General features: G+C 33.0%; 6 protein-coding genes and 1 long non-coding RNA gene across 15 annotated transcripts; 3 read left to right on the top strand and 4 right to left on the bottom strand.

Annotated features, from left to right (window-relative positions):
* The first annotated feature begins 162 nt into the window (after window positions 1-162).
* Window positions 163-1,506, top strand: LOC105832142 (proteasome subunit beta type-1). The gene is made up of 4 exons (XM_012672820.3): window positions 163-355; window positions 565-754; window positions 880-1,116; window positions 1,255-1,506. The coding sequence occupies exons 1-4, from the start codon at window positions 255-257 to the stop codon at window positions 1,438-1,440; spliced, it is 714 nt and encodes a 237-aa protein (XP_012528274.1). The 5' UTR covers window positions 163-254; the 3' UTR covers window positions 1,441-1,506.
* A 175-nt stretch (window positions 1,507-1,681) lies between these two features.
* Window positions 1,682-4,113, bottom strand: LOC105832143 (endothelial differentiation-related factor 1 homolog). Of its 2 annotated transcripts, none has more exons than XM_012672821.3 (4): window positions 3,547-4,113; window positions 3,366-3,426; window positions 2,453-2,613; window positions 1,682-2,372 (listed from the first exon to the last, which is right to left on the bottom strand). In XM_012672821.3, the coding sequence occupies exons 1-4, from the start codon at window positions 3,619-3,621 to the stop codon at window positions 2,217-2,219; spliced, it is 453 nt and encodes a 150-aa protein (XP_012528275.1). In that variant the 5' UTR covers window positions 3,622-4,113; the 3' UTR covers window positions 1,682-2,216. The 2 variants fall into 2 exon arrangements, with proteins under 2 accessions (XP_012528275.1, XP_012528276.1); XM_012672822.3 differs by having other exon boundaries at window positions 3,375-3,426.
* LOC118645092 lies at window positions 2,522-3,124 on the top strand. Its single transcript, XR_004962844.1, has 2 exons — window positions 2,522-2,657; window positions 2,805-3,124. It is a non-coding gene; the product is annotated as an uncharacterized LOC118645092 (long non-coding RNA).
* A 1,144-nt stretch (window positions 4,114-5,257) lies between the features above and the next one.
* LOC105832145 (phosphatidylserine lipase ABHD16A) lies at window positions 5,258-9,387 on the top strand. Of its 5 annotated transcripts, none has more exons than XM_028189073.2 (11): window positions 5,262-5,823; window positions 5,947-6,000; window positions 6,211-6,521; window positions 6,878-7,059; window positions 7,140-7,254; window positions 7,333-7,468; window positions 7,696-7,860; window positions 7,962-8,089; window positions 8,181-8,377; window positions 8,473-8,621; window positions 8,694-9,387. In XM_028189073.2, exons 1-11 carry the CDS (start codon window positions 5,737-5,739, stop codon window positions 8,790-8,792), a joined length of 1,623 nt encoding a protein of 540 aa, XP_028044874.1. In that variant the 5' UTR covers window positions 5,262-5,736; the 3' UTR covers window positions 8,793-9,387. The 5 variants fall into 5 exon arrangements, with proteins under 5 accessions (XP_036141377.1, XP_028044874.1, XP_036141376.1 ...); XM_012672824.3 differs by having other exon boundaries at window positions 5,271-5,823; window positions 8,470-8,621; XM_012672825.3 differs by having other exon boundaries at window positions 5,272-5,799; window positions 8,470-8,621.
* On the bottom strand, window positions 8,236-12,205 carry LOC105832144 (ran GTPase-activating protein 1). Of its 3 annotated transcripts, none has more exons than XM_012672823.3 (6): window positions 11,915-12,205; window positions 11,221-11,640; window positions 10,189-10,964; window positions 9,901-10,128; window positions 9,581-9,822; window positions 8,236-8,368 (listed from the first exon to the last, which is right to left on the bottom strand). In XM_012672823.3, exons 1-5 carry the CDS (start codon window positions 12,018-12,020, stop codon window positions 9,601-9,603), a joined length of 1,752 nt encoding a protein of 583 aa, XP_012528277.1. In that variant the 5' UTR covers window positions 12,021-12,205; the 3' UTR covers window positions 8,236-8,368; window positions 9,581-9,600. The 3 variants fall into 3 exon arrangements, with proteins under 3 accessions (XP_012528277.1, XP_036141375.1, XP_036141374.1); XM_036285482.1 differs by lacking the exon at window positions 8,236-8,368 and having other exon boundaries at window positions 8,931-9,822; window positions 10,189-10,481; window positions 10,560-10,964; XM_036285481.1 differs by lacking the exon at window positions 8,236-8,368 and having other exon boundaries at window positions 8,931-9,822; window positions 11,915-12,204.
* Window positions 12,206-15,154: 2,949 nt separating this feature from the next.
* Window positions 15,155-20,777, bottom strand: LOC105829338 (putative pre-mRNA-splicing factor ATP-dependent RNA helicase PRP1). The gene is made up of 10 exons (XM_012668097.3): window positions 20,533-20,777; window positions 19,669-19,960; window positions 19,468-19,531; window positions 18,293-18,987; window positions 17,953-18,183; window positions 17,620-17,839; window positions 17,293-17,415; window positions 16,993-17,183; window positions 16,750-16,912; window positions 15,155-16,607 (listed from the first exon to the last, which is right to left on the bottom strand). Exons 1-10 carry the CDS (start codon window positions 20,583-20,585, stop codon window positions 16,480-16,482), a joined length of 2,160 nt encoding a protein of 719 aa, XP_012523551.1. The 5' UTR covers window positions 20,586-20,777; the 3' UTR covers window positions 15,155-16,479.
* Window positions 20,778-21,004: 227 nt separating this feature from the next.
* On the bottom strand, window positions 21,005-23,900 carry LOC105829339 (nucleoporin Nup43). 2 transcript variants are annotated; one of them, XM_012668100.3, is made up of 7 exons: window positions 23,679-23,900; window positions 23,394-23,498; window positions 23,196-23,329; window positions 22,759-22,880; window positions 22,519-22,670; window positions 21,930-22,176; window positions 21,005-21,827 (listed from the first exon to the last, which is right to left on the bottom strand). In XM_012668100.3, the coding sequence occupies exons 1-7, from the start codon at window positions 23,790-23,792 to the stop codon at window positions 21,655-21,657; spliced, it is 1,047 nt and encodes a 348-aa protein (XP_012523554.1). In that variant the 5' UTR covers window positions 23,793-23,900; the 3' UTR covers window positions 21,005-21,654. The 2 variants fall into 2 exon arrangements, with proteins under 2 accessions (XP_012523554.1, XP_012523555.1); XM_012668101.3 differs by having other exon boundaries at window positions 23,196-23,320; window positions 23,679-23,899.
* Between the last annotated feature and the right edge of the window lie 1,503 nt (window positions 23,901-25,403).

Raw genomic sequence — 25,403 nt, 5'->3', positions numbered from 1 at the left:
AATTATAATTGAATGTGAGAAGAATAATCGAATATAATTGGTTGATTTCTTATGGCTTAAGGCTTACTACACCTATTGTAGATTCGGACTAAAACGCATAGCTTTTTTCCAATGGAATGCACCCTATGAACTTGCATGAATATGCAACTGTTTTGCCGTTCGATGTTATGCTGTGCCGTGGCGCTGTCACGAGAAACTGTAGTGTCATTCGGCTTCAGACAATTGTATTCGAAACGTTTTGGTGATCCAACATAATGATGGATCTGTTAACAGAAACTGGAAAAGGACGTTTACCCGATTACGAGGTGCAGGGAGCGAAAAAAGTGAGCTTTAGTCCATATTCCGACAACGGAGGGTACGTAAAGTAAAATAACCTATATTTTTGCTTTTGCTGATTATAAAAATAATACTTAGGAAGGATTATGTACATTTCTACGGTTAATCGTTAATTTTATTTCAATACTTTTACAATCTTTATATATATATATATATATATATATATATACATATTATACGGAAAAATTTTACATGTACAATTATATGAAGATGCTGTTTTATTCTTAGGAGTGTGGTAGCTCTTGCTGGGGAAGACTTTTGTGTCATAGCTGCAGACACACGTCTGAGCACTGGATTCTCGATCTATACTCGAGAACAGGATAAATTATTCCCCTTGTCAAACACCACCATCTTAGGATGCTCCGGCTGCTGGTGTGACACCTTGACTCTAACTCGTCTCCTATCTGCTCGCATACAGGTGTAAACTTTATACTTTTAACCAATTAACATAGTAAATTGAAATATAATAAAACATTGTTATGTGATTATCATGCAATAACAATATTAAATTATCAGACATGTATAATAGTAATCTTTCTTCAGATGTATAAACATGAACATCAAAAGGAAATGTCAACTCCAGCAGCTGCCCAAATGCTGTCAATAATGCTGTATCACAAACGATTTTTTCCTTATTATGTCAGCAACATACTTGCTGGATTAGATGAGAATGGAAAAGGTTGTATATATAGTTATGATCCAATTGGACATTGTGAGAAAACTACATACAGAGCTGGTGGTTCAGCTGGCGCACTTTTGCAACCACTCCTTGATAATCAGGTATACGTTTAATTGCATTAATACTTACATATGTGTGTGTGTATGTGTAAGTAAATAAGTAAATAGTTTGTATATAATAGGAAATATTAAAAAAAGAAATTACTTCATTAACATTACAATTTATGACTTTTGTTCTAGATTGGCTATAAAAACCAAGAAGATGTTACTCCAGTACCATTGACTCAAGAAAAAGCTATAGCAATCTTAAAAGATGTTTTTACTTCTGCAGCCGAAAGAGATATATACACAGGTGATGGAATAACTATCAAAATTATTACCAAGGATGGAATAAAAGATTCCAGTTTTGCTCTGAGAAAGGATTAATGAGAAAAAAAAAGCATTTATACTATATCTGCGCAAATAAAGTTACTTGAGTATTTAAACACGTTACTAAATTCTTTTTTTTTCAAACATTTCTCCAAAGGAAATAATTCATGGAATAAAGGAATGGCCTAATTATTTTTTAAAAATAATTTTGAATGCATAGATTGAATAATATACAAAATATGTATATGAAAGACATATTGAAATGTACAAAACAAATGTAAGGGATACTTAAGTACGCTTTTTTTATATTTATACACTATATATTTTCTACTTATATGTGTGAATATTTTATCTACACTTATTCATAAATTCTTAATAAATCTTCATGATGCTCAATGAAAACGAATTCTCGATAATAAGACAAATACTTTACTATAAATTAAGAATTTTATTTTGTCACTCAAACATACGTTTCGCATTTATTTCATGATTAGATTAGTAATGTACACATAAAAATCTATAACAATTACGCGCAAAGGTAACTCAATAAGCCTTGTTTAACATTACGCCATGTTACTGTATGCACTTGTATGTAACTGTATGTTGCTCCATACGCATTCATGATATTCTAAAATAACTTTCTTTTATTTCATACATAAAAACAAGTTAATTATAACCCAGTTTTTACCGTTCAATATCCATATAACCAAAGGAAAAGAGGGTAGGGAATTTGTTTCTTTTTTTTTTGTTGTGTTGATTCTACCGTCTTTCTCATAGTTCTTCCATGGGAACAGTATAAGGATCGAAAGATAGATTGTTTCCCCCCCCGAGATTCACTTCTTCGTCCCGGGGGCCGTCAACGGTTTTCCACGATCCTTACCACGCAATTTAATTCCAAGTACTCGCTCGATTTTACCAATCACCATCTGGTTTGGTATTCCACGTCCCGCTTCGTAGTCATTAATAACTTGCGTCTTCTCGTTTACTTTCTATAAAAAAAAAATCCATTAAACATATAATTTAATAAAAATATTTGTGTTGTATTTTTCTCTGAAAACAAGTACTCTACCGTAGCCAAGTCTTTTTGTGACAATCCCTTGTTTTGTCGTCCTTGCTGAATAAGTTTGCCAAGTTCGAGTGGAATTTGATCATGTTTTAATTCTTCTGTTTCACGATCCAATTTGGCTGTGTTCTTTGTAGTCACATGCTGTCTATTTGCTCCACCACCCCCTAATCAAAAATATTTTTGTTTTAGAATTTATGGGTTTGTTCAGGTCACATGCTCCAATATATTTCTATTTGCTCCAAATATGCCAACATTAATGCAATTGGTCAATGAGCGTGCTGAGGTGAATTGGAGTATGTTAGAGCACACGACCCGAACAAACCCATTATATATATTCTCAATAGAATATTGCCAGAAAAAATGATGGTATGGTATTATGCTAAAATATAATAAAATGCTTCTAAGATTTTTTTATGTTTAGAAATGAAGAATGTTATCTCAATTAAAATCTTGTTTAGTAAAACATCTACAATATTATCTATTTCTGTTATTTATGCAATATACTAATAAGATATAATAGATATAACCTTACATATTTACCATACACAATAAGACATGCACTCGTTTTCTAACAGTTTTAAGCTTTTTTATCTGACTATATTACTCAATATGATACAATAATAATAGAATTGCATGCAACTTTTTTATTGCAACTGTGCTGGCATTTATATACATTCATCATTCGCGAGAAAGGAGAAAATGATAATTACTTTCATAAAATATGAAAATTACTTTTGCAGTGTTGTAAAACTGAACTACAAAACTGCAAAAAAGTGATAATTAACCGACATGATGTAACTGTTATCGTAGATAAGAGAGTATGCAAAGGTGGCCAGCATGGACTTTGTTTATGTCACGAATTATGGAGAGCGAAGGGGGAAAGAAGAAAAAAATCCCTGTCGGAATCGCTACTTACAATACTTACATTTCGCTTGTGTCTCGACAGTGTAGCCCTGTCGCCGAGCGTCGTTGACCGCCTGTAAACAAACACAATCGGGTTACACAATCGGTCCGACGCAGGTAGACGGCGACGACGACGGCGACGGCTGACTAGCCGCGGCAAACCACGTACGCGGAATCGAGACGTGGGTTACTACCTTCTCGGTTTTCAACGTGGACGACTTCGGGACGCGTTTGCGGAGGGTGATAGGCGCGGTATCCCAATCTGACATGGTGTAAAAAAAATTATCTTGCTACAGAGAACTACGTCTACGGGTTGTTCACGCGGAGGAGGGGAATGAGCGCTCGCGGGGAAAGAAACTTCCTCGAAACGTGTCCAACTGTGACGACGATAGCGGTCGCTTTACTGCCTTCTACCGCTCCCGCGGCGCGCTCCCCGCGTTGCGTTTCCAGCCGAGCAAGGTCTTCTCTCCGCCTCTCGCGGATGTTCCGAAAATCATACGGTGCGGCCGCTCACGGCCGCTCGATCGACCGGCGCGCGAAGCCACGAACGTCGTGGTCGGTCGGAGGTCGGCACCTATACACGGGATACCGACGATCCACAGCCTGGCGCGTCCTCGCTGACGCTATTTTTTTTCGCGGCACGACACTACGCCGCGCCGGCCGGGAAATTTGCGACACGACGCGACGCATTCGCCGCGAAGTCGCCGTTTCACGACGACGAGATACAAAGACGTGACGAGAATTATCGACCGTTCAATTTTCGATGTTGCGTGCACAGAAAATTTTCCCCAGTTTACGTTGGTCAACGCGATAATCGCGTGGAATGTGCCGCCTCCTACTTCTTCTAACCTAATTCTAATTTTAAATTTATAAAATCTCATATGTATCTATCTTCACAGCAGAAGTTTTATCTCATTTCTATAATATTCTTCTGTCTGTACGCATCCATTTCTATTGTAGATTAATTTTTAAATCTCGACTTAACTCTTTATCTTTTTCCAATTCGTTAAAATTAGAAAGCATAAAAAGTTAAACTGAGAATGAAGTTAATCTGTATTGATGAAATGGATCTTTTACAAAAGTATTAGAAAATTCTTCTATGGTTCTTATCTTTACTTAATGTTGGATCTAGTATAAACTAATTGTATAAAAGAATAATTTTTTACAAAGCTGTTTTTCCTGTTGGATGTAGCCTACAGTCAAGCCGTGTGTCCGAGTCCTAAGAAGGCAATTATTTTATCAATTCCAAAAGATTTGAAATTTTCGCGCCTTGTCCAAAAATCACTATTCCTAAAATTTCGAATATCGTGACGGCGAGCCAATCAGCGTCGGCGGGTAAAAAACCGGACGTTATGAAAACAAGCACATGCTCCATATATTATGCAAGATCTACAATCAGCAGGAGTAATGGAGTAAGGAGTAAGGACTATCACACACAAAATGACATAAGCTGCATAAGCATAGCATAAGAGCTCTAGGCCATATCTAAGCATATGTATATCAATATGGCGACTTTATGTTGGGAACTGATTGGCTCAACGGTCTTATGCTATGCTTATGCAAGTTATGCCATTAAGCCATTTCGTGTGTGATGTTTCTACATCTATTTTTTCCACTATGCCCTCATAATAACGGATTATAAAATCTTTTACTTTTTGTCATATAATTTTATAAATCTTTCTATCGGGGTTATACATAACATACATGGCGTGCTTCCGGAGTTTGTTCTTTTTTAAAGGAAATTAGTATCTTAATTTCTGTCTTTTTTTTTTAAATTATGTTATTAATTTGTCATCGTGAAGTATTAGCGACTTTTTGTTTTATTTTACTAAAAATTTATTACAATTTTAATAAAAACTCATTTTTTCATACATTAAAAAATATTAATAATTTTTCGTTAAAATTTCATTACATATTCTATTAAATTCTCATTAAAATGTCATCTGTTTTTCAATATACATCTCTTTAAACGTAGAAAACTTTTTTTCGGCAAAATATAAAATTATAATTATATTGCATATTCAAAATAAAATTTCATGAGGTTGAATGAAACATCAGGTTTATTAAAATTTCATTAAAATTTTTTTATTAGAGTTCGCGCTTATCCGAGAAAATTCACATTTGTCGTTCAATCAGTTTTACATCTTGGTTTCGTTTTTTCACTCGCTTTCTCTTCCTCTCTTGCTCCTAAGTACTCGTGACGATCTATTGTGCGCATTCGATCCGACAAAGTCCTAGCTCCTGTCTTCTCCTATCTCCCCTCCACTTTTGTTGTCGATTCTGGTAATCTGGCATTACCGTCGTGAACCCTCGATCCGCATCGCAACGTCCGCAGTAACACATATTTAAACACACGGTTACTCAATTGACTGCACGAGGACAAAATGTCGTTGATCAGGACACTGTGGAGATGCACGTTCAGTCCACGACTGTACAACATTTACGAGGTAACATCGATAGGTCTGGTTGACGTAAGTACGACATACTTATTCAGCGTTTTCCGCAGGAATTTGCATAAAGTTGAGGTTACAATATGTATACACACATACACACATATATATATATATATATACATATATATACACACGTTACAGAAATCGTACGAGTCGAAGAGCCTGGAGCGATGGGGCGACAACATCGTCATCTCCGTAAGTGTTCCATATAATAAAATTTGTAATGACTATTGAAAATTCACCACATCACTTATTGCGTTCTGCTCCATGCAAACAGAGCAGAGATCCTCCAAATACTGGCAGACACGATCTCTTCTATTATATCCTACCAATTTGATTGAGTCTTCTGTATTATCGTAACTATAAGGATATACAAATTCACAAATTGTTCTTATGTTGTTGCAGTTTGCAGCAATATGGTCCATAAGCCTCTACGCCGCTCCAGTTATTGCCATGTTTGCCATGTATCAGCGTGGATACTCCCTGACAGATAATGTCTCTTGTCTAAGTAAATTGGCAGCTAGCGCTGGCGCGCTTCTCGTCGCCTCGTTGGCCGCACGCGGTTACTCCAGGGTCAATAATCCAGTATACGTGAAGTTTGTGGAGACCTTAAATGAGGTGCACCTGCATTACAATGCCAACACGAAGCAGGAGCTTCACAAGTATGACTTTGAATTTTCGGCATGGCCTGTGGATTTTGATGCATCAAAACTAAGGTAAAACAATTAATATATAATTAACAAGATATTCAAAAATCTTTAACTCTTTCATTTTAACAATAAATTTTTTTATAAATAGATTTAGGATAATTTATTGCAAACATTTTTTGAGCTGTAATCTTAATTCTGTAGTAGTTAATATTAAATATTTTTTAATTAGATCTCGAATTAACGTCTCGGAAAATCGATTTATAATTTCAGGAAAACTTAAAAAAAAAATAATAATAAAACTTGTATTTCAATTAAAGAAATATTAATTTTTTAAAATTGTAATTAAGACTACTTAAGAATCTTAAAATGTCTTGTATATAATTAAATAATGTTACCGTTATTTAACTGTGTGTTTCTTGTAGTAATGCTGCAGATAAGTTGACACTAGAAAAAATTGCGAAGGCTAGTGGGCGTCTCAGACGACAAAGCGGCAAAGAATTTTTACTTGCCATACCATGTAAATTACTTTCGTATGTAGTAGCACACACATTTGCGGGTAAACTGATTTATCCTGGCAGTATATCTCTCATTGGCTTGGCACTCGGTAACACATTATTACCATTATTATATTTCTTCAAGTTTGTATGCAATTATTTAAGACTATTTTATGTTAACATTGTAAAGGCACGGCGTTGATGAAGGGAAGGATAGATTTGATAAAACAAGGTGGAGAAAGATTCAAATTAATGACCGTTGATAAAAATCAAATTGATGCAATGTTCGTTGATCGGCGCAACAAGTAATGTAAACGATAACTTTATCGACATCTTCCATTACAATACAAACTGTTTTCTGACGTACTTTGTATATATTGCAGAAGTGCTAATGGCAATATATTGGTCATAACCTGCGAAGGAAATTGTGGTTTCTACGAAACAGGCATTATATCAACTCCTCTGACCAAGGGCTATTCAGTGTTGGGCTGGAATCATCCAGGTTTCGGCAGCAGTACTGTAAGTATCACGCACAAAAGGAGTAAACTTCGTGTATACTTCCGTAATAATAATTCGACGGGAAGAATTGCTGTTACTCCGTCATACAAAACTTTATTGCAACAATAAAAATTTTGCCAATGTTGCAGTTATTGTCATTCAGACAGTAAATGCAAAGTTGGAGTAATGGCAAGCCTTCTTCGAGGGCAGACTTGTATCTCGTATAACAGTAAGTCATGACCACAAAGGGTGCACCATATCCAGACCAGGAGGAAAACGCTGTCGATTGTATAATGCGCTTTGCGATCGACCGTCTACAGTTTCCCGAGGAACGGATTATCTTGTATGGTTGGAGCATCGGAGGTTATACTGCCACTTGGGCCGCTATGAATTACCCTTCTATTCAAAGTTTGGTAATTAACATATTTCATAAATAATTAAAAAAAAACATTTAACTAATCGAATATATACACTGCATAAATTGATTCTATAATTGATAAATTAATCATCATAGGTTTTAGATGCTACATTCGATGACGTACTCCCATTAGCTATTAAAACAATGTCACCGTCCCTAGAAGGTTTAGTTCGCAACATAATAAGAGATTACTTCAATTTAAACATAGCAGAGCAATTAAATAAGTATGTTTTACGCGACACATATTATTACAATATAATGTAATTACCAACAAAATATCGCATGTGTATAACTCTGTACATCTTAATTTAATAGATATAATGGAACTGTACTGTTAGTGAGAAGAACAGACGACGAGATTCTTTGTGTACCTAATAACAGCTTAGCTGGAAATCGCGGCAATATGTTGCTGACGAAATTATTTCTCAGACGTTATCCACATCTATTTTCCGAAACTTCTGAGTCTGGCACAGTTCTATCCAGGTTCTTATCTGCTGAAGCATCTGATAGAAGTAAGGAATTCAATATTAATAGTGTTACTTGCAGAAAATTCTATATGAATATGAAAAACAGTACATTAAATTGATTCTTGTATTTACAATAGCAGCTATATTGAGATCGTATAGAGTAGAGGAGAGACAATGCCTAGAATTGATAGCGGCTAATATACGAAATAATGATGGGGAGATAAGTTATCCGTCCACTCTGGGACAGGATTGTAATACTAGGACAAAATCACAGTTGGTTCTCTTCCTTGTACGTATTACACATAGATCCGTAAATTGAAAATCGAAAAAAGCAACAAATTCTATTCATTCTATTTTTTAGGCAACAATGTATATGAAAGATCAATCATCGTCACACTGCATCCCATTGTCAGTTGATCTCTTTAATCCAGGTTGGGATCCAGCATCGTCATTGCTGTAAAGTAGCTTTTACAGTACTATATTTTGAACACAACGGAACAAGCTTCCTAAGAGATTCTTATTTATATAGTATATTATGAACAAGTAAAAGCGGTAATAACAGTGCATTTTTGTGTTAAGTTTTACTAGCACACGTATACGCAAGCGTTATTTATTCCATGTTAATCTATAATCAATCTTACAATTTTTGTCAAAAATGTTACACACTAGATATTATTTGAAAATCTGCAAGTATTGTATTTTTTTTATGGATTATACGAGTATAATCCACATACGAGTATAATCGTATATTTATATAAAATTCATTTGTATTACAATATACACATTAAAATTTTAAAATTGATTCTTAAAATATTAATATTTTAAGAAATAGCTTTTACAATAGTATGTGTATTATACTTCATTAATAATTTAAATAAGACAAAAGTAGCTTACATTAAAACTCTAAAATAATATATATATTTTACACACGCTCATACACACTCATACGCAAAAACACATACACATTGTAAGATAAATGTATTTTTCATTTCGATATTATAATTTAATTGTTACGTATAATTATTTTTTAATAAAAAGAAGTAAAACTTCTTATAGTGAGATAACATTGCAAAAAGTTTGTATTAAAGAAATTTAATATTAAAAGTACAAAATTTAGATTTAAAATTATCAAGATTTATCTTAAAGATCATATATATAGATTTTGCAAAATTCATACATAGTAATCTAATTTTACATATTCTATTATTTTCCATACAATGTATAAAAATAAATAACTATATATCATACCATGATAATTTCCAGAAACTTTACGTAGCTTGAATACTGTCTAGAACAGCTTTGAGAGCAGCTTTGGAATCTTGAAATGGATCGACTACATTTGCGCGACTAGTCTTCATTGGTTTTTCTAAGAACACCTTCAACATGCTCCTTGTTTGCGCTAAGAAATAATCCCTCTGAATAATTTTTTCCAAAGCCTTAAAACATCCTTCCAAATTCCAATCAATTTTTCCACTGGCTTTGTTCTCCCCCTAAGAATAAACAATTAATCATTTTATTTGCTTCAATATATCTTTTATATATATGTAATAATAATTCTGAATACTTACTTTTATTAAACCAAGATTAACTAGTAATGCATTATTTAAAATTGACATTTGATCATTCTCTACAGCATAAGAAAATAGCTTTGCGTATAAAGCATCTGATAAGAATTCTGCTTTTATTCTCACGTTCATGTAGCCACTGCCACATAATGCTGATACTCTCATAGTTATTCGTAAAAGCTCTTCTATATATTTCTGCTCTATAATTGTATTACTTTGATTTGCCAAATTCTGGAATAAATAGTAAACTTTAGAAATACAACTAGTATACAAATGCACATTAATGCGTACCATTGCGTAGTCGATGAAAGCTTGCACATTATCACCTTGCAGTAGCAACAGTTTCTCACCTATTGGCGATTTCATAAATTCTGCTACTGTTACTACTGTGCTTTGTGCAATATTATCTTGTTCTTTGTTATCTTTGTCACTTGTTTCATCCTCATTATCACTTTCTTGCTCACTCTGTTCATCCTCATTATCATCATCTTCCTCCTCATCCTCAGTATAATCCTCTTCCAAAGAATTCAATGCATCAAGTCTTCCCAATTTTGTAAGAATTTGCTGAAGGCTTTCGCGTCCTTCTGTTCCAAAACAATTACCATCCAGTTGTAGATTTGTCAAAAGAGTTTTATCATGGGTGGCTTTAGCAATAGCATTACCAGCAGCCGCACGTAATTCGTTACAACTCAAGTCTAGATATCTAAGGGATGTATGATTTCCATGGATTTCTAATGCCTCTGCTAAAGCTAAAGCCCCTTTAGTCTTCAGCAAACAATCTCCGAGATTTAATTCTTCCAAACCTCGAAAAATCGGTAAAACTTTAGCGAGCGCTTTAGCGCCTTTCAACCCGATCGTATTATCGTTCAAATTTAACACACGCAAATTAGGATTAGCAGATAAACCCTGTGCAATCGCGGTGATCCCTACGTGATATATGCCGTTCTGCTGCATTACAACCTCCTCCAATGTTTTAAGTTTTTCAAATACGGACGCCAATGCTTGTGCGCCCTCATTCTCCAATCGATTTCTGCCAACGATGAAAACTTTCAGTGCAAGCGGCTTACCTAGAATTTCATAAAGCATTTGCAATATTTTGAAATATATATGTATACTTTACAGGTTTCTTACAAGTACTAAATAGATTTATTTTAAAAAATCTGGGTTATAGTTGTATCAGATTGTTGTCTATTCATTATGTCATGATCATGAATCATTTTGTTCCAGCAAACAATTTTTCAAAGGTAAAGAATCAATTTTGTGAGAATTTACTTTTTCCACACTTTTCATAATAATAAACACCCATTCAATAACATATATTACCTTCTTTAGAACTATTTTCGTGGCATTTTTCCAATGCTTTAGCCAACATCTTTCCACCTGATATACCAAGACCATTGTTGTTCAATTTCAGCTGCTGAAGGGTATAACATGGACTTGATGCCAAAAGATTTGCTAACCCTTGAATACCAATTGGTCCAAAAGCATTATCGCTCAAGTCGAGCTCAGTAAGCTGACTGCCAGCAGTACACAATGCTATGCCTAGATGCTCCAATGCTTTTGGGATTTCTGTTTTCAAACGACCAGTGAACATGTCCTTCCACAGAGCTCTCTTTAACGGGGTTCCCTTCTCTTTCAAAGCCTCTGCTATAATTTCTGCAGCTGGTGTACCCAGTGTATTTCCTTCCAAATCCAAGTACTCCAAGCATGGGCATGCTTTGATTGCTTCTACCACTTGGAGAGCTATATAAAAGACATTCATTGATAACAAAATTCTCTGTCAGTAATATAGAAATCTAAATGTAATGCTTATAAATATTTATACACATACTTATGCAATATGCACAATTGAAACTTCAAACTTTTGGGCAAGTAAAATTACATAAAACAATAGTTGTGTCCCAAAGAGACCAGACTTAAAGAGAGTAGAGCTCGCATAATTATTTAATAATTTTGTGCGTACGCTTTGTAATAAACATAAGAGATTACATTTATCAGGAAAATTCTAACGTCTTACCATCATTCGCGGTGTCCAACACGAGCGACTGACCGGCGAATGAAACTCCGACCGATTTTCGACTCACGTCTTTCAACTGCTCGCCAATCTCACCCAGACTAAACATGTTGCACGTTTGCGAGTGTCACGCAAATTCTTGTAAAACAATCTTGATTGACGATTCCTTGATATGCAACCAGCAAAGTGTGTTAGATATTAACGATATTTGTCTCTTTGTTGATATCACTTCACACACGATGTAATACGATGTGTATAACGTGCGTTGCGCCAAGTGGTAAATGCAACGAAACTGCACGCGCGGGAAACCGCTGCCAACACAAATATAACACCGGGAAAAAAATCACTATGATTAAATCAAAGAAATTCATTCGCAAGAGAATGCGCAAATACCCGCTCTAACAGAAAAGTTGCAAGTTTATTGGTTAAAAACCATACAATAGCCAATAAATTTCCAACTTTTCTGTAAGAACAGAATTTGCGAATACGTTTTTCTTGAGAATGAAAAGAATCGAGCCCCATGCGCACGTCGAGGCACATTGAACAGAGAAGTAAAGCAATTCGCCCCTGGGGCTCGATTCTTGAATTCATTCGCAAGAAAACGTATGCGTAAATACCAGCTCTAACAGAAAAGTTGCAAGTTTATTGGTTGAAAGCCATACGATAGCCAATAAATTTTCAACTTTTCTGTAAAAACAGAATTTGCGAATACGTTTCTCTTGCAAATGAATTCAAGAATCGAGCCCCTGTAATCGTGTCGTTTGCTAGCGACGGCACTCTAAACAGTCTAAACACAACACCGTACCTGCGCACAATGAATTCTGAATACGCGAGACACGCACGGAGTCGACAGAACGTCCGACCGGCGCTGGAGCGCGGAGCAACATAGCGGCGGCAGCGGCGTACGTGACTCGGCGGTAGTCGGCGCCACTCGGCGTTGCTAGGCGACCGACTTGTTGACTCGCCGCGCCTGCGCCGACTACCGCCGAGTCACGTACGCCGCTGCCGCCGCCATGTTGCTCCGCGCTCCAGCGCCGGTCGGACGCATCGGACGTTTTGTCGACTCCGTGCGTGTCTCGCGTATTCAGAATTCATTGTGCGCAGGTACGGTGTTGTGTTTAGAGTGCCGTCGCACTAACAGACGACCCGCGAGCCATACAAGATCGTACCTAACAGAGGTCGTATTCGTGTGTAAAGCGCGGCATCGTTTGCCTTCGATTTCGAGTGAAGTGTTCGCGTGCACATTCGAGCAAAGCGTGGATACGTTCGGTAGAATATCGCGAGTGCCAATTAAGAAGCGCTACTAGTTGTCGTGCGAGCATACGAAATTCTCGTAACGAATTTGTCTCCGTTCATTGTATCTCGGCGCGTAATTTTCATTCGGGTTTCGTTGCGTGACGTCACGCATCATACCACTTTTTCTGCCATATTTTCCTTTTTCATTCGCCGCCAATCAGACGAGCCATACTTTCCATGTATTTTTTCAAATGTAACGGTCGCGCCAAGTGAAACTCTCGCGCACGGTTTACGTTTTACTCGTGTGTGATGTTATCCGTAATATCGGGAGTGCCGAATAAAGTATCGGGCGATCGTTATTAATGTGCGGTTCGAGAATAGCAGGATGATGTCAGCAGAAAGCTGCATCCATGGAGCGACTAGGTATTAAATATACTATTTTTTAAAGTGATACATTTCTTTACCTGTTTTTGTGTTTGAATTTAGGAATAATATTTACCAAATTTTCAGAATCAAAATCGGGAAAGGAATGTAGTAGTAGCAGCAGCAGCATCAGCAACAGGAGCAGCGACAGCGATCGGTAAGTGAATTTTTATCAAATCAATTAATTGAATTTATATCATGTATATGTGGTATTGCACATTTATAGAACACGATTATGCACATTTGCATAAAACAGATTTAAAATATGAATGCATATAATTGTAAAATTTACGGGTATAGCATGAAACAGAACCAAATAAACGTGGACATAGCATAGGAGAGACCTAAAAAGTCACATTACCTACGGGATTCATAGATATTTGACTAATAGTTCAATGTGCACATTTTGTGCTCATAGAGGCGCTGATGGATGAAAATACCTAACCTAAACACGACGCGATAATCGCTCTCAGGTTCCTCTCTGCCAAGAACAAACTTCACATAGCAGCGGTGGCAGGTGCGAATTATATTCATGGGAGCGAAACTAATCAAAGCTAGGGTGTTTAGAGAAGTTGCTTCTTATTTTCTTGAAGAGTAAAAAATCGCTCTCCACTTCTTTAAATATTAAAAGTTTATAAAACTAGTTTTTCAAAGAAATATAAAAATTAAGTAATTTTTGAAAATTATAGTTTTAACCAAATGCGATTATTTTTTACAATAAAATCTTTTGTAAACAATTTATTTCTTTTCTTATAAAAATGCGAATATGCAAAAAATAAGAAGCGGTTTTTTTCACTCTAATGTGAAGCAACTTCGGCTCTGAAAATCGTTGTTAGCGTTCTTGGTTACGCTGTCCGTATTATTTACATTTTCCTTTATCTTAATTCGGCAATTCAAGTGATATATTTTAGGACCACGTTTTAAATTTTTATAGAACTAGAAAAAGATAAAAAGTTAAATTTAAATGATGACTGTTAATGATAAAAACAAATCTATGTCGGTACTAATTATATACAAGTTAAAAGTATTTAATTGCAATTATCCAAATGATTATTAAATCTTTTCAATTATACTTAAAAATTTTTTTTGTAAAATGCGATATTATAAAAATTTATTTATATTAAATTTATTATTTATTTGTTGGTTAACTGTGCATGAACTATAAAGATAATTGATTTATTAAAATTATTTAGATAACTAGCAAATCTTTAACTATGTTTCAAATCTTCGTATAAAATACGAACAATTGAAATAATCAATTCCATCGTTTCATCCAATTAATTGGAATGTAGTTTACAATGCAACTTATCAAAAATTGCTGCCATTTGTCACATACCACGGAAAAATCTGAAAAACGTATGCTCATAAACAATGAGAAAATTTTTTCTCAACAAATTTTTAATTTTTTATAATAGTATTATAAAAAAACAAACTATGCTCACTTATGCAAGTCCATAAATAATTTGTAACGTTAAAAACAATTTAATCTTGAATCATTTTGTCCACAAAGACGATTAGAGTCAGATTATTAATTTAATAAAATATATACTAATCTTTCCAACTAGAGATACATAAAAATCAATATTGAGGTAAAAGCTTCAAATTTATTGGAATGAAACGTATAACGCAATAAAACATTATTTGTTATAACTAGCATTTCCATAAATTTCATAAAGATCTTTTTTTTCGCATATTTATTTACAAAATCAAAAAATGTCAAGTATCTTGTTATAGCCAAATATAATAAAAGAGAAACACAGTTATAGTTGTTCTTACAGAAATTGTAGAGTAGATTACAAAATTCATTGAACATTCGAGACAGAATTGTTTGATTCTTTTTCTCTAAAAAAATCTATATATTTATTGTTAATAGAAATATGTAGAATAGCAATAATAAACAATAAACATATAGGACATTCAAATTCAGTTTTTCTTTCATGTGCTAATATGCTTTATTACACTGAATGCTGCTTTTTCATAAACTGGCCACTGTGTGTGTGTCTGTGTGTACGTGTACATATGTAGTTATGGCTTTTATATATTATATTAATATCTCTTTTTCCTTAATTTGATTTTTTCAGACATAAAGGATGTGTCTAGAAATATTCATTTAGATTTGTTCTATTTTTTTAGTAAAAAGTTTATATATACGCATGTTTATAATAAGCATATACATCATTCTCGTTATTCATTCCATTAAAAAATGTTACCGTATACACGTCGCAACATATTCTAAATTTGGGGAGGAGCACAGAATATGAGGTATGAAAACATAAAATTATACGAGTTCAGAAAAAAGAGCGACATGCTGTTACCAGGGGAAGAAGCACTTTTTAGGCAAATACGAGACTATTATGTTTTTTTACTATATATAGTGGCCATTTTATATATCTTCTTCATATTATATAGTCAACATTTAATACAAAAATTAATCTATTATATCTAATGACATTCCGATGCGTTTGAATGTAAACGATTAATGTGAATTCTACTGTTAAAATTACTTAGAGACTAAGTTTTTTTTCTTAAACGTACATAAATAACCCTCTTATTGAATAACTATGATTTTGCTATGTCTCAAATGTTAATAAATTGTCCATTTCCCTTCCATCTTTTGGCTTAAATATCGAAAATTTAAATTAATCTTTCAAATGTTCAATTTTTACATCGTACAAGCTAGTGTTCAGCTTGTACAAAAACCTAAATGTTCTAATATATTTTGTCTGTGCCTTTTGAGTGAAGGACAGAAAGTGATTCTTGATAATGTGTCTCACAATATTTTGTATGTGATGTGGCTCTGATAGGTCAGAGAGTTGTGTGCCGAAGTTCGTCACAATAAAAGCAGATTTTTGACTGAGCATTCCCGATAGTTTCTTGCGATTTTCGAACACGTCTAAAATATATAGAGGTTAGAAGCCTTCCTGATATTGTTTCGAGTCTAATTTTGCCTGGGTGAGTTCGAGCTGTCTCTTTGCTTCACATTGAGGAAAATTTTGTAAGTCATAATATTGTGGTGCTATCATGAGCAACCAATCAGCTGTAAAAAAATACATAAAACATCAATAAAGAAAAACTAAATTAATAAAAGTTATTAATAAATCAATAAAAATACAATACTAATTGTGTTTATAATTAGTTAAATGTTAAATACAATACTAATTAAATACAAAAAAACTTACGTTTTATATCGGTGACTGTTCTGATATAATTTTTAGTAGTTAATACAAATTCATTATAAATAACCCATTCTGGTTTGTGGTCGAGACAACTGCTTGGATGAAGTTGTACTACCTGGTTATCTTTGATAGTCAAGTAATGTCCTGTTCTTTCTAAATGCGCTACCTATTGAAGAAAAAAATCAATATAAATTAAAAAAACAATACGTAATAAAAATTTCATTGCAATGCAAATCGATATTTTACCTGCATGAAAAACCCATTAACAAGAGCTTTCCTGATGTTAATGTAATAATCTTTTGAATTGAAGTCCGTCGAAGTGCGTTTTAATACAAATCTATCCATTATTCGACTCAACTGTTGCCTTACATTGTCTCCGCTCTTTAACGATCGATAATTCACATAATTATCATAACACCATTGGACATCATCCATATCTGTAAGCAATTCGTCATAACCAAAATTATTAAATTAGAAATATTTCTAATTTATAGAAATATTGTTTCTATATATATTATATATTAAAAACAAAAGGTAAACACTTACGTTGTTTGAAAGAATGATACACGTTAAGTAGCGTCAGATGATCACCGTCAATATGTGCAAATTTCATTTTCGCATCATCCGCGGCTTTTTTCGATTCGTTCGGCCTCACAAAGCACTGTGGGACTAATACCATGTCAATCATCAATATACCATGTTATCTTATCACAATTCTGATTCTATTACTTTAAAGTTCTTTCTTATATATGTTACATATGGTTTTTATAATGTATTAATATGTATAATATGAATAAACTATTATTAAATTATTAATAAAATATTAACAGTGTCACACAGTATTATCACATAAAACAAATTCTAATACGTTACCTGAAAGCATAGCGGTAATACTGAGTATCTCATTGCTACAATTATGATTGCAAGAAGCTATAAGCATCTTCGCTAATTGAGGATCCAATGGAAATTCTGCCATTACTGCGCCGAGATCTGTCAGGTTCCCATCATCATCAAGAGCTGCCAAATAATTCAGAAGCTCCAAAGCTCTCATAAGAGTTTCAGGTGCAGGTGGATCCATAAAGTCAAAATGTACCTGGCACGTGCAATAAAATCATTACACATTTGACGTTATTTAAAAGTTATAAAACGATGTTACTTAAAAGCAAATGATTAATCACTATTTTAACAATGTAACATTACGCATACCAGATCGTCAATGCCAAGTTTCTTCAGTTGCAATACAACACTTCCAAGATTAGAACGCAAAATTTCAGGATAAGTATTATCTTGCATCTCATTCTTGTATGCCTTTTCTGTATATAATCTGAAACACTTTCCAGGTCTTGTTCTGCCAGCACGGCCGGCTCTTTGCTGGGCCGAAGCCTTGCTAATAGGTGACACTAAAAGGGATTCAACACGAATCCTAGGATTGTAAACCTAAATTAACAAATAATATTAGAAATGAATAACAAGTTCACAATAATAAAAGTTAAGTTCTTCATAAAAATTCTTAAGATTATTGATTTAAATTAATTAAAACACATACTTTTTGCTTGGCAAAACCTGGATCTATGACAAAGACAACCCCGTCAATAGTCAATGAGGTTTCTGCAATATTGGTCGAGACAACGACTTTCCGGCCAATAGCGCCATTAGGTTTGGTAGGTGGAGCAGGTTCGAATATTCTCTGTTGAAGATTCGGCGGCAGTGTCGAATATAGCGGTATACACTTTAGCTCACCGACTTCAGGTCCTAAATTGTCCATTTCTCTTTTAATTCTCTTACAAGCTTCCTCGATTTCCTCCTGACCAGTTAAAAATAGCAAAAGATCTCCGGCAATCTCTTCACACATTTGTATTTGAATGACAGTTCTAATTGCCGCTTCCAAATAATCCCTTTCTGGTTCCGGCGTGTAAAATATCTCGACCGGATGCGTTCTACCAGGTACGTTCATGAGCGGTGCGTTGTCAAAGTACTGCTGAAACTTTCCAGCGTCCAAAGTAGCACTCATAATCACAAGTTTCAAATCCGGTCTTTGTTTGATCACTTCTTTCAAAACACCCATCAGTAAATCAGTAGCTAACGTTCTTTCATGAGCTTCATCTAGCAATATCACTTGATAGGCATCCAACATGGGATCAGACATGCCTTCCCGAAGCAACATACCGTCAGTCATGTATTTCAGCACAGTCCTTGGTGAACTACAATCTTCAAAACGAATACTGTATCCTACTTCTTGACCTGTCAAAGATTTTTTTTTGTTTTTAGCATAATTACAGTATTATTTCTAATATCATGATATTCTTTAAATTTTTTATGTAAAAAACATTCATGTTTACTCAAATTTTATCAAAAAATTTCCTGAGAATTTTTAGATTTCCCAAAAATTTCATTTAAAATTCTAGGTAATTCCAGATTTTAAACATTAAATATATATATATATATATATAAATGTACATGCTATCCACAAGATACAGATGCAGTTTACCAAAAATACAGAATTTGAAAGATAATTAATCATACAATTGAAAATATCACATTAAGAATTTTTTAAATAAAATCTCAAATACAAGACACTGTACAATGCGTACTATGTTTATTGCTAATCAATAAAAAATCTTTATCTCCAAATCTTTTGTAATTTTGCAAATTTAAATTAGAAAATAATATTGTTTCTTAATATAATTGTATAATAATAATAATAATAATAATAATACACACCTAAGGCAACGTCCATTTCTTCTGACACTCTTTGAGCAACACTCATAGCTGCCACTCTTCTTGGCTAAACATATTACATATGATTTTCATAATGCATTAATAGATAAGATATATAGTATTATATAAATAGAATAAACTATTAAAATTAATAAAATATTGAGAGTTACATATATATATCATGTGCAAACCTTAATACATTACCTGTGTACAAGCAACTCCTTTATTTCCAATGCTTCTAGAATACTCCACACACCATTGTGGTATCTGTGTAGTTTTGCCAGAACCTGTCTCTCCAACAAGAACTATACATTGATGTTGGGCCAGTAACCTCATAAAATCAGTACGGTACTCGAATACAGGTAGAGTTATCCTTTTCTTATAGAGTTCGTAATATCGTGGCGTGTATGGCAGCATGGTATATGGATTAAACTGTACTTGGCTCTTCGCCGCTGTGGACCCTGGAGTTGTTGCATTGTTGGAAATGGAAGTCTCCCTACAAACCAATCACGATACTATAATTTTCCATTTTATCAATTCACATATATAATAAACAGTATATTGAAAAGTATCTCCATGCAAAACAAAGCGAGATATTGTAAACGCGCGCATCGACGTGCAAGATTAATAAAATTACGGCGATACGTGCGAACAGGCGTCTGTGATGCTCACTAGCGAAGACAACTATTGAAAAAAAACATGGGTTTTATTTTTCTTTATTGCAAATGCAAAACAGGTCAGACGAGAGAACCGTTATAAGGAACATAGCTACGATTTTCCCCATGTCGCCGGAAGTGAGAACTGTCGAAGTGGCGAGACCGTCACGTTCGAGGTTCGTCGTCATCGGAGAACAACGTGCGAGAATTGCGCGCACGTGTCAGACCATGGGTCCGGTTCTATTCGCCAGGGTCCGGACATTCGCGCGCGTGATAAACTCTCTGGCACGGTGCTGATACTGCTGATACAATGCCGCGACATTGCACATGGCAAAGGGGGGGCTGCCGCTGACTACTCGCGGTCGTGCGTTGTCTGCACGCGAATGACAGGAATAACGTTTGGTGCACTCACATGGCTTTCCGTTTAATATAGGGATCCACGACCTCGATCCTGCGCTTCGACATAGCGTCCCCGTCGCTTTAAGCGCGATCAAGCAAAGCCAAAAACTGTTTACGAAATTCCAAGCGAGGCGTCACTCAAGATGGCAAGCAGGCGCTAGCAGCGGCTTGAATCGCTTCCTGCCTTTGTGGTTGAACCAAGCGACAGCAGATGACGCTGTCAGCAATAGAAGAGAGAGAGTGTGTGTGTGTGTGTGTGTGTGAGAGAGAGAGAAAGAGAGAGTAGAAAGGTAGGAAGGGGAGAAAAGAATTTTTATAATAAAAAATTCATTAGAATTCAAGAAATAGAATTTCTCACAAAAAATGAACAACCTTATATTACAAATTATAATGTGAATAGACAATTTTGCTTGTCTTACAACTAATTAATCTAGTACATCTAACAAAATATTTAATTATTTTTTAATAGATTTTTGGTTGATAACTGAAGTAATTAGTATTACAAATTAGTGGCGATTTATCAAACTTTAACCTATTAATTCTTATTCCAAGTTAAAAATTTACTTATGTACATATAAAGAAAAATAGTAAAAGAATACGTTCCCCCATAAAAAACTATTACTTCGTATGAACTTGCTTTAAAAATAAAATATTAAATTTGATAATTTATATAATCGTTTCGTTATTTAGAATAAAATTATATTTTAATATAAATAATACATTTTAAGATCATGTTTAATGTAATATTGATATTTTTAATTTTTTATTCATATAAGTTTTAAAATAATTAAATTAATTTTATAAGTTAGTTAATTTCAAGTTTAATTGTTTTTTTTAGTATTAATTTACTCAATGTTACTTATAGATGATAATCATATCGCACTCTTGCTTCGAAAATAACACAACTCAAAAATTTTTATTTCTCAAAAGAGGAAAAATATTTTTCAATTTAACAGAAAATTAACTAATCAAATCAGCAAAAAAACTTTTCTAAAAAACGAGAGCGCGATATAAGTACTTTTGAAAACATAATAAATGATGCCAATAAGTATTAAAAAGATGACGGTTTTAATTTTATTTCTTCTAAGTGTAAGAAAAATAAAAAATACTATATATATACACACATACATTACTGTTAAATAAGTACATTTCTTACAATATACATAGCCTCATTGTCACATCCAAAAAGCAATGTTGATCTGTTGATATCAATACTGTTTATCGGCTTGTGCATAGCAGCGCACAGTGAATTCACATTAACTTTTCCATTTGCGCTAATTGTATTCAACCAATGCATGTCCGCAGAATCTAATATCATAAAAAACAGAATGTTAGAATTATCTTATATAATGCATTTGTGTCTCAATTACGGTTAAGCTTCTCATTAATAAATACTTTCAAGTTTCTTACCAAGTTTCAGCTTCGAACTTTGCGCATTGTTCCAATGCCACAACTCTCCGCTGACGGAACAAGTAAAAAGATTATCAGGTCTGTCTTGGTGGAACAATATCTCGCTGACAGCTTTAGTATGCGCGTTAAGTTGTGACATTGGATAAGTATTCTGTCTTAAATCCCATACGGTTAAACTACCATCGTCTCCACCAGCGACCACAATATGCTTTTGCGTAGGATGATGCGTAATACTCGTAGCTGCTGTCTGTAAAAGTATTTTTGTAACTTTAGAAGACTTGTAAGATTTTATAAAACTTCATCATTAAAAGATTAAACAAGAAGTAAAAATAAAAAATATGTAAATATCACAAATAAACAAACGGAGCCTTATATTTAGTCAAAACAAATTTTGATATCATGAAAAGATTAAGTCCCTTTCCACCAATAATTAATTTTGATCTTAACTTATTGTCTTTCTAGTTCTCATAAATAGAAAAGGATAAACAAAGATTAAATCGAGATTAAAATTTATCTACTTTGATGGAAATAGATGTTTTTATATATATATACATATATATATTTAAATTATAGAAAAAATAAAATTTACTTTAACTTGATCTGAAAGCATAAAAGTGGATGCGGGTACATCACAATTATTTCTCAGATCCCAAACTTTCATATGCCCTCTTGAATTTCCCGTAAGTACTTCATTATGTTTCAAGAAATCAACACAATATATGGAGCAACTATCAGCATTTTCTGAAAATAGAATATAATAAATGTTTAATTTTAAAAAAATCAAATTATACGTTACATATGCATATATTAATCCATATGAAACTTTTACCAATAACTCTAACTGGTTTCTTTTCTGCAGCTGTAAGAAGATTAAGCTTTCCATCTTCTCCTACTGAAGCTATGTCTTGTTCAAACGTGGACAATGCGGTACATGAGGCATAATCCATTGTTCTGTGAAAATTATATTATATTATTAAAAACACATAATATTTATTTAATCTTTTAAAACTAACAACAAAATCCTTAATATAGTACTCATATACTAAATGATACCGTGAGATTAAATTTATGTGATTAAAAAACACTAATTAATTTCAAAGAATCAATATGATATAATTTGTATTAAAAAACCAAATACACAATTTTAATATCAATGATTCAAGATTTATCATTGACTGTAGGTCAAACAAATTCACTGTCAGTTCCAAAAGATTAATATTTCAATTCAAGGCATTTAATGTAATCAAATTAAACAAGTTTACTCACTTAAAACTATGTATAAACTCCCATGACATATGTTCTTTAAATTCAGTACAGGAATCTTCATCAATTTGCAATAATCTTATTGATCCTAAAGATGAAGCAGCAACAAAGAAATCTTTGCTAATAAACTGAAAATTCTGTTGTATTAATTCTAGATGCATGTAATAAAATTTAATAACTTTTTCAAGAAGGATGTACTACCTTTAGTTCAGTTACATCCCCAAGGAATGAATATGATGACAGGACTACAGGATATGTTTCTTCGTCATAGTTTGTTCTGAATGTCCAATATGTTATTTTATTTATCTGCGTAAGAGAAAAATTTGACAAAATCAAATTCCAAACTATTTAAACTCATCATCGCTATAAATTTTTAATTTCTCTTACTGATATGTATAAACACGTACAAAGTTTTATACAAAAATATTACAATGCACATTTAGCTCAAGAAATAAATTTATAGGTTAAGTATGCCAGAAATCATACCGAGTTATCCCAACTGCCGGTTAAAAAATTCTTTGCTTCTGTAAAATTTCCGAATTGCCACCTTATTTTGGAAACTTTCTCGGACACGAACGTTCCTTGCACATTTTCACCCATTTTTTCGATAAAAATCAATGCGAGTTTAGTCAGATAGAAAATGTCGAATATTACAAGTGATCTTAAGCCAGCTGACGCCTCTAGTATCTCCCGCTCAAATATTAAAAGTACCGCCATTGTACACGTTTTTTAAGCCATAATCATTCTAACAATATTCAATATCTATAAAACTATAATTTACAATATATTTATAACAATTATTTAAATATTTTACAAATATTTTTATGATCTTAGATTGACCATATAAAGATTTATCTTAAATTTTATAAAAATATTTATAAAATATGTATAAAAAAATATTACTATATAAATATTTATTTTTTACTTACCATATATATTGTATAAAATATTTAGTCTATATATTTTAATAACATGTTGAATAAAGATTTATAATTTTTTGCTTCATGTATATAAAATATGTATTAAATATGAATACAATATTAAAAACAATAAATAATAATAAATAATTATAAATATTTATCATAAATATCGTGTTTATGTGAATTGAAGAATAAAGATTATAAAACGGAAATTTTCAAATTTAATCAATCAGAAAGAAACAGATTTAAATAAAAATTATTTGATTGAATGAGTTCAAATTTCCAATTCGCAATTTCAATCTTCAGTGCGTTTTGATATGAATTAAGTCCATTTTATAAAATAAAATTTGTTCTTCATGAATTGCATTTTTAATAACTTTTTATCTCTTTTTCATAATACTAGAACATTACAGGCGCGCGCTGTGCGCGCGCTATTTGACTTTTCACTTAAAAAATATTAATAATTGTAATTTGATTTTCTCTATCCTTCGTTTACATTAATCAAACGTCTTCGGCAATTTTGAATAAAAAATGTAAAGTTTAATTATACATACATACATACATACCTACATACCTACCTACATACATACATACCAACATACATGATTACTTGCATACTTACTGCTATCTAGCTACCTAGCTACCCAGCTACTTAACTTTTTATTTTTTACTTTTTAAAAATAAATTACAACAATAAATGTATAGATAATATTTATACAAATTTGGCAGCTGTCAAAATTCAATTGCAATGACAGCTACTCTTGCAACACGAAGTAAGCGCAGCGAGAGAACCAATCGGCATCGCGGAAAAGCGACAACAGTAAACTTCGAGTAATGCGAGCAATCGACTTTACATGCCTTTTTTTTAGATAGGATAGGATACCTTTTATTTTAGGTAAAAACAAAAAAACAACTATAAACTAATATTCTCTTTTTTTTTCAAATATTGCTGTATTAAATGTTTAATACAGCAATATTTGAAAAAAAGAGGGAAATTAAATGTTTCATATAAAAACATATATAAATATCTATAAAATATGTCCATATATGTTTATACTAGTTTTCTTTCTTTTGTAAAGATTTTTATTTAATATAAAAAAATAATAGTTATACTGAAAAGATAGAAACTATAATTTAAAAAATAATTTTTGCATTGTTTCTTTTAAAAAAGTTAAGTATGAAAATCGACAATATATAATTATATATGTTTCTTTTTTAAAAGAAACAATGCAAAAATTATTTTTTAAATTATAGTTTCTATCTTTTCAGTATAACTATTATTTTTTTATAT

The sequence above is a fragment of the Monomorium pharaonis genome, chromosome 4 (assembly GCF_013373865.1).
Source record: "Monomorium pharaonis isolate MP-MQ-018 chromosome 4, ASM1337386v2, whole genome shotgun sequence".
Taxonomy (NCBI): Eukaryota; Metazoa; Arthropoda; class Insecta; order Hymenoptera; family Formicidae; genus Monomorium; species Monomorium pharaonis.
Note: the sequence above shows the minus strand (reverse complement) of the source record. Positions and strands in the feature narration are given on the sequence as shown.

What these genes read in the sequence shown, in the direction of transcription:
- LOC105832142 (XM_012672820.3), top strand. Translation starts at nt 255, where the DNA reads ATGATGGATCTGTTAACAGAAACTGGAAAAGGACGTTTACCCGATTAC. An exon ending in TCCTATCTGCTCGCATACAG is followed by an intron (nt 755 to 879) that starts GTGTAAACTTTA and finishes ATCTTTCTTCAG; the next exon opens with ATGTATAAACATGAACATCA. An exon ending in AACCACTCCTTGATAATCAG is followed by an intron (nt 1,117 to 1,254) that starts GTATACGTTTAA and finishes CTTTTGTTCTAG; the next exon opens with ATTGGCTATAAAAACCAAGA.
- LOC105832143 (XM_012672821.3), bottom strand. Translation starts at nt 3,621, where the DNA reads ATGTCAGATTGGGATACCGCGCCTATCACCCTCCGCAAACGCGTCCCG. An exon ending in CCACGTTGAAAACCGAGAAG is followed by an intron (nt 3,427 to 3,546) that starts GTAGTAACCCAC and finishes GTTTGTTTACAG; the next exon opens with GCGGTCAACGACGCTCGGCG. An exon ending in ACAAGCGAAATGTAAGTATT is followed by an intron (nt 2,614 to 3,365) that starts GTAAGTAGCGAT and finishes ATTTTTGATTAG; the next exon opens with GGGGTGGTGGAGCAAATAGA.
- LOC105832145 (XM_036285483.1), top strand. Translation starts at nt 5,737, where the DNA reads ATGTCGTTGATCAGGACACTGTGGAGATGCACGTTCAGTCCACGACTG. An exon ending in TTCGTTGATCGGCGCAACAA is followed by an intron (nt 7,255 to 7,332) that starts GTAATGTAAACG and finishes TATATATTGCAG; the next exon opens with AAGTGCTAATGGCAATATAT. An exon ending in CACAGTTGGTTCTCTTCCTT is followed by an intron (nt 8,622 to 8,693) that starts GTACGTATTACA and finishes TCTATTTTTTAG; the next exon opens with GCAACAATGTATATGAAAGA.
- LOC105832144 (XM_012672823.3), bottom strand. Translation starts at nt 12,020, where the DNA reads ATGTTTAGTCTGGGTGAGATTGGCGAGCAGTTGAAAGACGTGAGTCGA. An exon ending in GTTGGACACCGCGAATGATG is followed by an intron (nt 11,641 to 11,914) that starts GTAAGACGTTAG and finishes TCTTTTATATAG; the next exon opens with CTCTCCAAGTGGTAGAAGCA. An exon ending in TTAATCTTGGTTTAATAAAA is followed by an intron (nt 9,823 to 9,900) that starts GTAAGTATTCAG and finishes GTTTATTCTTAG; the next exon opens with GGGGAGAACAAAGCCAGTGG.
- LOC105829338 (XM_012668097.3), bottom strand. Translation starts at nt 20,585, where the DNA reads ATGTCGAAGCGCAGGATCGAGGTCGTGGATCCCTATATTAAACGGAAA. An exon ending in AAGGAGTTGCTTGTACACAG is followed by an intron (nt 19,532 to 19,668) that starts GTAATGTATTAA and finishes TAATATGTTTAG; the next exon opens with CCAAGAAGAGTGGCAGCTAT. An exon ending in TTAATGGGTTTTTCATGCAG is followed by an intron (nt 16,913 to 16,992) that starts GTAAAATATCGA and finishes TTTCTTCAATAG; the next exon opens with GTAGCGCATTTAGAAAGAAC.
- LOC105829339 (XM_012668100.3), bottom strand. Translation starts at nt 23,792, where the DNA reads ATGGGTGAAAATGTGCAAGGAACGTTCGTGTCCGAGAAAGTTTCCAAA. An exon ending in CCGGCAGTTGGGATAACTCG is followed by an intron (nt 23,499 to 23,678) that starts GTATGATTTCTG and finishes TCTCTTACGCAG; the next exon opens with ATAAATAAAATAACATATTG. An exon ending in GAAACCAGTTAGAGTTATTG is followed by an intron (nt 22,671 to 22,758) that starts GTAAAAGTTTCA and finishes TTCTATTTTCAG; the next exon opens with AAAATGCTGATAGTTGCTCC.